Source organism: Synchiropus splendidus, chromosome 1 (genome assembly GCF_027744825.2).
Source record: "Synchiropus splendidus isolate RoL2022-P1 chromosome 1, RoL_Sspl_1.0, whole genome shotgun sequence".
NCBI lineage: Eukaryota > Metazoa > Chordata > Actinopteri > Syngnathiformes > Callionymidae > Synchiropus > Synchiropus splendidus.
The window spans coordinates 14,614,320-14,625,683 of NC_071334.1; the positions used below are offsets into that span (position 1 = coordinate 14,614,320).

The 11,364-nt window shown below is 41.7% G+C and overlaps 1 protein-coding gene across 1 annotated transcript; it reads right to left on the reverse strand.

The window, feature by feature from the left end:
- Window positions 1–289: 289 nt before the first annotated feature.
- lmx1a (LIM homeobox transcription factor 1, alpha) lies at window positions 290–10,840 on the reverse strand. The gene is made up of 7 exons (XM_053851029.1): window positions 10,656–10,840; window positions 3,665–3,885; window positions 2,680–2,852; window positions 1,916–1,993; window positions 1,479–1,557; window positions 838–1,002; window positions 290–550 (listed from the first exon to the last, which is right to left on the reverse strand). The coding sequence occupies exons 1-7, from the start codon at window positions 10,832–10,834 to the stop codon at window positions 414–416; spliced, it is 1,032 nt and encodes a 343-aa protein (XP_053707004.1). The 5' UTR covers window positions 10,835–10,840; the 3' UTR covers window positions 290–413.
- Window positions 10,841–11,364: the final 524 nt, after the last annotated feature.

Sequence of the window (11,364 nt, forward strand, 5' to 3'; positions counted from 1 at the left end):
AGTAGTTATAGTTGGTAGAAATAGTAGAAGACATAGTTAGTGATGTTGGAGGTGGAAGTGGTTTCATACTGTATGACTTCACCTTCTCGCCAGCATATTTTATGAACTTTATTGATCATGAAACCATTCAAATGAGCAGCAAACATACAATGTAAGAATAAATACAAACACACACTGAGCTCTTTACACCAGTAGTATCATCAAACATAGCGGGGCGTCTGAGGTCATGCATACACAGTGAGCTCTGCAGACCCGTGAGAGCAAGTTTACACTGATATGAGGAGTACTGTATCGCAGTCCAGAGTAGCAATCTGCAGTGATTTTACATTCATGAGTACATGCAGTCCAGACCAGACGGATAAATAATGGAAGACAGGTGAGCGACGGGAATGAATTGCTTCGCAGTCCATCTCTCAGGAAGTGAAGTAGGAGTCCTGCATGGAGTAGAGGCGGTCGATGGGGGTAAGTAGGGAAGAGTCGTCCAGAGACAAGCAGTCGCCATCAGCCATGTGGCACAGAGGGTCTTTGTCCAGGAAAAGAGACTTGAAGCCTAAAAAATATAAAGATTACTGACATACTGATATTATAATGCATAGAGACGTGAAGTTCAGTCTAGTTCCCAGAATAAAAAGTAATAGAAGCACACGTAAGCATATAGCTTTGTGTGCTAACTCCTAACTACAGTTCACAAATTAAACACTAATTTATTTTTACACACAAATCGTCAACATTTGACACAACACAAGTCACAGACGCGGTTCTTAAAATCTATCATTGCTACTCCATGAATTAAAAAAAAAAAAAACAGTTAACACTGATAAAAACACTGGTGCCTACCATAGGGGTGCATGTGATCTCCAGGCATTTGAGGAGGGGTCAGGCCCTGTCTGAATGGGTCTATGTCAAACTCTTGCTGCTCCAGTGATGTGAGTCCCATCTGCTGCTGCAATTGGCAGGACCCATGGTGCTCCCGCTCAGGCAGTAAAGAACCACAAGAGGGCGCTGCTGTGCAGAGGATGACACGACTGGGTTTAGTACATACATCTCCAGTTTAACCACCGCTTAGTGACTGTTCAGGGTTGCGGGGATTTTTTTAAAAGAGTGACTAGGACTGACCTTGATTTAGACATTTAGTTATTCCATCAAGGGGTAACTAAATGTCTTTGTGTCTATACCCCGCTATAGTTGCTCTTAACTTACTCTTAACTCACTCTGCTGTCCAAGTCTTCACAAAAATAAATGTTAATAAATGTTTAACACCGACGAAGTCTCCAGTTTCTCAACATGCTTTTGGACTAACCAGTTGGAGGCAATACAAGAAAAGCAGAGAGTGCATGAGAGTAGTAGCACTTAGTGTCGCTTGTGGTTTGCACCTCATTGTTTCAACCCCAAAACACTATAAAACTCAAGCTTAGTGGTAGGTTCAGACTTATATATGTATATATGATATGGAAAGACAGATAGCTGTCAAGCTCTACCTGTGTGATGTGAGTGCTTGCGCTGATCCTGAGTCTGCTCTTCCTGCAGCTGCTGCTGCCTCCTGGCCAGTTTCTTCATCTGAAAGTGAACACAATCGGGCATTAAAGTCCATACAAAGCTCCTCCTTCCTGTTTTCTCTCACAGTTTCACCACACACTGCACAAGTGCGTCCATTCAATGACAAAGTATTAACAGCACGAGTGGAGGAGATCTTTCACTAGAGGAGGGAGACCGAGCAAAGGGCCACTTTGTGAGGAAATATGTTTCTTAATCTAGAATGATCTCGCAGCGAGATGTCATCAGTTTCCTGTATTAAAGAGATAACCAGCCTGATTTCCACTCTGGCACACAAACACAGTGCAGAAAGACCCTTTTTATTAGTATGAGTTTGCGTATGTGTGGGTATGTGTTCGTGTGCATGTCCATGTTGTGTTACCTTGGCTCTTTGGTTCTGGAACCAGACCTGCACGACCCGAACACTGAGTCCAGTCTCAGCTGCCAAGGTCTCCCTTACCTTGGATTAAGAGATAAAGAGATAAAACCAAGGTGAGGAAAAATGGGAGAAAAAGAAGGATGCATGAAGGTTAAAGTAAAGTCTTCTACACAAGCGACTAACATATATCACTTTCACTGTGTAGCAATGCACTGAGTACACCATCACATCCAAAAATCAATACTTCCTCGACAAACATAAGTGAGATGGCACTTTGACAAACATATTAAGTAGAATTAGTACATTATTGGAGGGTCTTCATTGTATAGTCAGACTTCAATAGTCATTGGTCACCATGTTAATTCAGTTTCGAGGGCTGGACTGGCCAAGGCCAGCCAGCCACTTGAAACACCCTGTCTAGGCTCTCTGCTTTGTTATAACCAAAAAAGGGAGAAACTAATGGTAAAGTAAAAAATACAAACCTGTATTAATTTAGTAAAAAAAAAAAGTACACTATTCTGTATTTCAGACTTGAAAGTTGACTCTTTTTGTGTAAATTGTTGCTGATTTAAAGTTATTAAATTAATACAGTTTATATTAATATTAAAATATTAGTGATTTAGATAAAAGTTTAGATATACACACCAGGAAAGCACTTGGAAAAGATAATTCTTTGCGACCGGGTAAATATATATTTTTGGGATTGAGTTTAACTTCATCTGCTTTCCTCTTCTAATTCAGTGTCAACAGAGAAACAAAACTCCTACCTTTCGACAGGGCTTGGCAGAGACCTCAAAAGAGGCTTTAAAGGTCCGTCTTTGCTGAGTGGTCAAAATAGTGCGAGGCCTTTTGGGACGTTTGTTTTCAAGGTCATCTGATCCCATTTGTCCCAGAGCCTCTCTCCCCGATTCTTCCTCTTCTTCTTCGTCGTCACTCTTACCTGTCGAGAACAGTGTGTTAAGAAAACTTCAAAAAACCCTGATCTTTTTTTTTCTATAAGCACATGTCACCAAGGTGAAGTTAAATTAAGTAAAATAAACATCCTTTCTTTCCAGCTTTTCAGAAGTGATCAAGGCAAGTATCACGTGATCTCCTCCAGTTGTTTTAAGTAGTATTAGACTTAAATAAAATTTAAAAAAACACTTTGTCAATGAGTCATGTTTTTCAGTCTACATCCCCAAAAGAAGTGAAAACTGATGCAGTTTTTCGTTGCCTATTGTAGTTTTCACATTTAGATGGAGATAAGACACAGAAGGGTTAAAAAGAATCAATACAATGGAAGGAACAAGACTCACACGGAGGAAGAGAGAAGCAAACAGGTCACGAATAGAAACAAAACGTAAACAAGCAACAGTTAGAAAGTAAAGGCGACAGACACCTCAAACATGGCGGGCAGGGGAAAAATGAGACAAGGAAAAGACACAGTAAGAGACACATAGAAATGTAGATGGAGAATTAGAAAGAAAAAATAGGAGAGAAAAACAAAGAGAGAAATAATTTTTGGAAAAGGGTGATGAACATGGAACAGTGAGGGAGACCTATAGATGTGGTTAAATGGACCGTTGAACAGGGACAAAGAAAGAGAGAGGTTTGCTTCATGAGCATGGGGGGCACAGACCAACAAAGAGACAAAGATAGGCAGACAGACATGTACAGTACGGACAATGGCGAACATATTATAATGTATAGAACATGTTGACATAAATAGGAAGACGCACAAACAAAGGAGTGCACACGCAGTGCTACACACACCTGTGTCAGAGGAAGTGGGGCTGCTGGGACACTGGTGGTAGCCCTCTCTGGCACACAGAAGCTGCCCCTCCCTCAGGACACAGCGGTCCCCCGTCTGCAGGCGGCAGGAACAAACGGAGCAGGTGAAGCAGTGCAGGTGGAACACAGCGGCCCCCACTCGCATCACCAGCTCGGCAGGAGAAATGACCTCAGCGCAGCCCCCACAACGCACCAAAAACTGCCTGGTGGGAGGATGGAAGAATTCATCATTGGAAATTGTTTCTTAAAGACCATAGTGAACTGCTGCTCCTGTAGGCTAACAGAGGATTTTGGAAGATACAATTTCATAGGAAAATATTTCAGCAAAAAGTAACCGAAAAAAAGAGCGTGACAGGTGGAACATATTTTAAAAAGCAAGACAAGAGAACACGGATGGATCCCTCTTTTAACACCATGAGGGAGAGGGGGGTGAGCAAATGGGGGTTAGACAGCCACAGGTCCAGATACGTGTGAAGGGATAGTGGCTGAATCCTGTCTGTCAAACTTCATACCGCAGCCCGCCACCTTCTCCCGTCGCTGCGACTCAGACGCATACTCGGACCATGGCGGGCGTGCAACTTAGCGCCTGGCAACCAGGAGCAGTGGGCTCAGCCCCAGAAACTGTTGCCGCGGCTCCGGCTGCCGTGTCCGAGGCTGGGGTCCTGGGGTGGTGGCAGAAAGGCTCTCAGCAGGCCATGGCTCCAGCCAGAGGGGGGAATCATGTATCCTGGTGGGAGAGGCTGAGCTGCCGCTCTCAGGAATCATCTCCAGAATTATCCCTAAGTCTGCTTAACCGGACCAGCACAAAGGCAGAGCCAACCCCGAAGCAGCAGGACCATTGTCCTGCGGCTGGCACCGCAACATTTTGGGTCTGTCACGCAGGATGATGCGTCATCATTCTAGGGACGGCGTTTGTCTGCAGACCTGACTGGGTCACTGGACCAGTCAGCACAAAGGCATGTGAAAGTGACAGCTTCTTAACCCCCTGTCTCACTGCCCCCCTCATTCCGGCAGCTGCATGTTGAAGAAAGCAAGCAGAGCTATTTGCTCAAGGGCACCTTGGCAAAAGTCAGGAGGTAAACGTGTACCTCCCCAGCTACTCATGGATTTATCGAATACAGTGCATTCAAACCATTTTTTTTAGCTCAGTTTTCAAGACCTAAAAACTTCTTGTCCGCTTTTTTGAACCCATACACCTACTGTACTTGGTTGGCTATCTATCAGCAACAGATGAATTTCCCCACGATAAAATACTTCTTGTTGACTTGCTCAATTATGTTTCTCTTTTCAGAGCAAATTATCTGGAATGTGGTGTACAGTGCTCAGATTTAGCGTAACAGCTCGAAAGTAAATTCACTCACTTATGTTTTTTTTCCTCAATCCTAATTTATTGAAATCATTTTGCATGAGTGAAACGGACTTTACACAGGATTAAAAACTCATGCATCATGAGAAAACCACTCTAGAACGTACTGTTAGCGTGTTGCTTTAACATGTTTGCATTCTTTGTATTTTAATTGAACATAAATATATTTTCTTTCAGAGTTTACTTCATCATTTAGCATGTGGTATTCAGTTCATTGCAGTCCTCTCTGTGAGTGTGGTTAGTGTGATGTGATTGGCTTTCATGAGAACTGTACATGTATTTCAATGAAGTTAATCAAAACACATTTTTATTAATGGGTTTCTCGTCCTCTGTTGTTGAATTATTTATTTTTGCTCTATAAAATTGTTATATATTTTTCCTATTTATTGCAGGCCTGTACACTTAAAAACATACTGTATGTTAAACATTGATAGAGCTTTACTACAACACAATGTAGCGTGACTCTATTATGGTAATATGAGCGCGGCTGATGTGTTGTTTTAAAATTAGAGCTGGTGAAACCATCTGGACCAAAAGATTAAGCGTCAGCATTATTTGCTGTTGCTGTGTTAATATTGGAGTAAGCCACAGACAGAAATATCAAACCGTAATTAAAAAGCAATTTGCCAAAACGTCGCCACGTCTGCCTCACGTGCAACATTGTCAGCACACAGTACCTCGAGTCTGGGAAAAGCGTCTTACTTGAGTAGCAAACTGAGCTCGACACTCGTGTCGAGATGCCGGTCCCTGCTACATCCTGAAACATTCCTCTGACCGCTCACTGTCACTGTGGGGTTACTAAGGAGACGGTTAACCCTCTCCAAGACACTAAGAAGGGTCAGTCGGCCGACTTGACCCGTCTGACTGGTGCGGCCCACTGCTCCAACGGTATGTGCTTTAATATGGCCAACATACCAGCTCGGCATACCAGGAGTGGAGCAGCGTCAGCGGAGGGATGACAAAGGAGGGAATATCCGGAATAGTTTGTCAGGTTTCCCTGATACCATAAAGCACTCAAATTAATTTCCCCATAAGATGCTGCAAGTGAGCGAAGAAGACATGATGTAAGAAGAAGTTTCGAGAATTCCTCTTCCATTAAACGGCTGGTGAAGTTTGTGTTATTACACCAAGTACTCTTAAGCGTTGTTAATGCAAAAGCGAGAGTACCTGAGATACTTAGGGGGCGGCTCAAAGTGTTTAATATTTTAGAGTTTCCGTCGACTGGAGGTCCTTCCAGCTGAGTGGGAACACTCACTTGCGGTGGATTTGGACACGCCAATTAGCGACAGGATCATTAGATCGACGTAAGTCAGCAAAATCCACTTACTTCCAACACACACAAACAGATGGGATGAGTGTTTAGCAGAAATGTACACACACAAGTCGTCAGCAGACACTGTCTGTTACACACACAAACATTTATTTCTCAGTCAAGCTCTGACGTTTGGTCCCGACTTCAATGCCTACCTTTGACAGGCAGGCAGGAGATCCTGTTACTGGATTAGATTAACTGAATCCTGCGCTGTAAACACACCTGTCGCGTCAGATCCACATCTCAGAGTCACCTGTGCTCAGAGTGTGGCAGTGCCAAACTAAAACCATTAGCTTGATCAGGCTTCATTGTCATTGTGTCGAGGAGTTCAGTCCAGTTTGGGCCCTTTTCGCAATGAAGTTCTGCTGACTAAAGGATGACGAAAATGCTACTATCATTTCTGCCTGAACAACAAAATTTCACTTGCGCAATGGCGCGGCAGACCTTCCGAGACATTAGAGCATCCAAGGAATATTTCAGGAGCATTTCAGAATTTTCCATTTGAATATGCTCCACCATAAATAGCAAATGTTTTTTGGCAGCTCACATCTCGGGTAAATGATGTGACAACAATGGTGCCAAGTTGAGAAAAAACTATGAATATGAAAATATCTATATCTAATATATTTCTCTACAAAGAAACTCAGCTGAACAGATACTGTTGCCCTAAAACACACCCATAGATTTTCATATAGAACACATATATATATATATAATTGTCTTTATATATTTCCTTTAAAGTTGGAAGTATGTCAAGAATTTAAAAAAAAAAGTTGTTCTAGATTACTGTAAAAGTACCAGTGGATGTTTAGCATGATGGTTCTGAGGAGCCCCCAACCAGTCCTGCTGCGGCTATCATGGGTACATGAGATCATACTTTTACCGTTGCAGGTATTTTTGCACATTCTTGATGTAGTTTTCCATTCTACAGTGATTAACACTCTGTCAGTCTTGTGACTTCTTGAGCCAAATACTCTCACTATTGTGAGATGGAGCTGCTTCATGTCAAAATTAGCTTACATTAACAACAACAACAATAATAATAATAACAATAATAAGGCAGAAGGCTATCACATTCATCCATAAAGATTTTCATCTTTTGTTACACACCGTTCAATATGACATGGGTTCCCTTGACTTGGATGCGTTTCACATTTTGACGCATCCAACTCACTCACTCACTCACTGTGAATGAGTTTCAACTCCCCCTGATCACACATTAAATTATCTTTTTTTTAAAAATAAGTAATGTAAGATCTTCTTGAAAGTCCTGCTGCCAAAACGATGTGTTTATATATTCTTGGAACCATTCAGTTTTAATGGTTTTGTCAACCTGAAGCCGCATGCAAAGGCAGTCGCCCAACAATCTGTGTTCTCTGCCACCTCTGTTTGTTTAGGTTACAAAGGTGTGAACCGTTGTTCCTGCTGGGCCCATCGTTTGCCTTTTTCACACGACATTATCTCCCCACTTTCCATAACATGCTAATTTGTTTGTTGTGCACAACGGCCAGTTCAGCACATCCATAGCATGTTAGCTTCTTATTGTCGCTCTGACCGCGCGCTTATTGACAACGGTGTGTTGGTGTTTACTGGGGGTTAAAAAGTTAATTAGTGAGAAAAGAGAAAACAATGAGAAGAAGACACACTTCCTTGCTGGAGGGGAAGAGCCCGTGTGTGTTTTTGGATTGACCCTAGATACACGGTGTGGGAATGTAATGCGGGTGGGTGTAAATAATCACACAATCTGTCGTGTAAACAGGGTCATGAATGGAAGGTCAGAAGTCTTCATTTAAGACCATAAAAGGTGTCAGTGATGCTACTGTCTCTTTGCAGGACAGTAAACATATTACTTTAAATACACTTTTCATGTATTTGCGGAGGAGGACAAACACATCACTCTGACCTGCCGATTGTCAGAAATAACTGTAGCATTGTCAGCTCTCACCGCCAAGACCATTCTGTAGATTCAAACTGGGCTTTCAATTGCTGTGTGAAATTTAAAACACTAAATTAAAGATGAATTACTTACTTACAATTATTCTGGAAAATGTTGCGTGACATTGTGTGGCATGTTTACTGTTGTGACCCATGATGTTTGTGAGTCCTAACAGTAATAACATTTCAAATAACTCACTTATTTCACTTAACACTTATTATGACTTCTGATTCTTGTGCTTTTTATTTGTCATTTTGTAATTAATTTCAGAGTTTAGGTAATTGTAATGAGAAACTAAGCAGGGAAACAAAATCAAATATGGAAAAATGGAAAATACTGTACTACTATAAATAGTATACTATAAAATACTATAATACTATATATATACAATTTTATACATATATATGTATATATTTGTAAAAAAAAATATATATATATATATCCAAATATATAGAGAGATATATAGTATTAAATATTATGTCACCGTAATGAATAGGACAATTGATGTGGAGCAATAATTTGTGTCGACTAAAGCCATTGGAAATGAATTATTATTATATAGTATATTATATAGTCTAGTTGTATTATAGTTATTATATTCTGCTGTCTGTTTTCGGGTTTATCAAATAGCAAATACAGAGTCCAGGCTGGCATCAAACCTGACACTTTAAAAGAGTGGCGAGTCACAGACAAGAACATCAGACCGGCTACTAACAAACCATTCCAGTGTAATTCTGGTGCCAGAAGCGACAGCCAAGACTGTAGGGTGTTAGGTGGAGCAGGGACGACGGAGATGCCGCACCTCAGAAGCGGCTCTTTGGCACTGTGTCTCCTGCTAATTGGTCAGGTCAGATCACTTACGGTCCACCGGACGCCGTCCCATTGCTCCACACTCACAAGCATTTCCAGATGCTGCAGCACTGAACGCCAGGGCTCATGGAGCGGACTGTCTAACAAAGTAAGTTCACACCACACACCACACCACCCTGTCTATCTCTAAGAGAGATCTGCCAGACTCACCGACATATGGCTTGACTCTAATTACCCCGCTCACTCCTTCCTCATCGTCCTTCCTCTGACCACTTCCATGGTCAGATATTAGACTTAGATAACTTGCATGACAAATATTGCGGCATGAAATAAAACTACATCAGTAACAGCATATAGGTCAGAGGACCAGGTGTGACTCATTGTTTTTGTACAACAGCTCAAGAGCCTAGCTATGAAGTCACATTCGGTGTCAGGAAACAAGACAGCAGGGTGCATTTATGTAGGACCAGAGAGGGAGACACTTGTCTTCCGCTCGCTTTGGCAAAACCACCATCACTAAATTGTTCAGAATTAATGTGAGCTGCCGCCGGTTTTGTTTTGGCTCCTGTCTGAACACACGAGGATGAGAGAAGAGATGGAGGAAGGTGTTGGAGAACAATGGGACATTTTTTTAGGGGGGTGAGAGTGGAGCGGGGGGGTGGTACCTCCTCATTGGCATGACCATATGTTGTCCCCAGACTGCAGTTGCCGAGCCAGTGGGCCTCGAAATGTAACACATTTTGACAAAGTGTCAGTGGAGTCCTACCTTGTGTTGTGAGTTGTGTGTTGCTTAGTGCGTGCGTCCTACAGTCACCTTGTTCCCGGAGTGGACCGAGCCAAGTTTTCTAAAGGTCAACTTGTTCGGGTATAGATGACAGCAAACACTGACCACTGGCAATAATGATTCAAAACAAGGCTTGAAAAGGTTTTTTTGCTTATTGGTTAAACATGAAATATTATGCAATGACGTGACTCTAAGAACATTATAATGCCATTTTAATAACACAATGTGATTGTATGACTGTGTTATCTTCATTCATTGCCAGAGAGGATTCATTTGTGGTGACACCGACACATGGACAATGATGTGCCGTCACACACTTTGTAGACATCAGGTGGAACTCTACGAAGAGTAACTGAGGTTCGACTCCAGTCTGTGGTTAAACATAACGCTATGCTTAAACGCAACCTGTACTTTTTTTTCAACACTAGTCAATTGACAATTTGTGGTCAAGAGTGATACTCTTATCAGTTGCTGGGATCTTAGTGTGGGAAACAGCTGGATGTAAGAATGCAAAATGTATGAATTTGATCGCCATAATAATTTGATGTGAAGTACTCATATTTAGTGTAAAAACATGTAACGCAATGAAAAATGCCGCTATTCTGATAAAAAGTATGGAAGAAATGACAGAAAAAGTATTCGCAACTTAGACGATATTAACTTAAACACCCTGTTTTTGGAGCATATTTCACAATCCATGTTTAAAACATGACTCCTGACATGGGTATTGATAATCCGTAGATTTGAATGATGGTGAGAACTTACAGCGCATAGTCCCGCTTGCAGTAAAGCTTGCGGTCCCGCAGGTAGCAGGAGTTCTGCAGCGACTCTCCGCACACGGAACACCGGACACACTCTTCATGCCAAAGTCCGTCGGTGACCCGGAGCAGGAATCTGTCCGTGATGACCCGGTTACAGCCGACGCACACCGAACTCTGGTCCATGCCTGCAAACACACAAGGTTTATTATTATTATTGTTTTATTATTTTTCAGAAGTTAGCCGATCTTTAATTCGAGCATAAAGTTTTTGTGGTTAAAAATAAAGTGTTTTTTTGTTACTACAAATACAGTGTTTACAGTTATTATATACTGTTATATATATTATATACTGTTAAAACGTGTTTGACTTACTTCTGTAACCATTTAAATCCGAACGTCCCGAATACATATAACGTACTACTAACTCATTTCAAATGGTTACAACGTCAAAAATAGGACTTAATAAGCATGTAGAGCGATATTCACTATAATTGTCAAAGATATGTAAGCAGATTAAAGACCACCTTTTTCAATGGACAGCCGAGGACGGTATTTAAAGTTCTTACCTTTAAAGATTTCTGCAGTCCGTGATAAAGTTGGTGGGGAAAAAATGACTCTCACTCACAGCATCCACCAAGTCTAAAACTACACAGCATCCACCAAGCGTGAAACTTCCCGAGTCAAAGTTTCTCCGATGAACAACTGCGAGGGCTG

Coding starts and splice junctions, on each gene's coding strand:
- lmx1a (XM_053851029.1), bottom strand. CDS start 10,834: ATGGACCAGAGTTCGGTGTGCGTCGGCTGTAACCGGGTCATCACGGAC. Junction 1,994..2,679: donor CTGCCAAGCCCTGTCGAAAG/GTAGGAGTTTTG, acceptor TCTTAATCCAAG/GTAAGGGAGACCTTGGCAGC. Junction 1,558..1,915: donor TCCAGAACCAAAGAGCCAAG/GTAACACAACAT, acceptor GTTCACTTTCAG/ATGAAGAAACTGGCCAGGAG.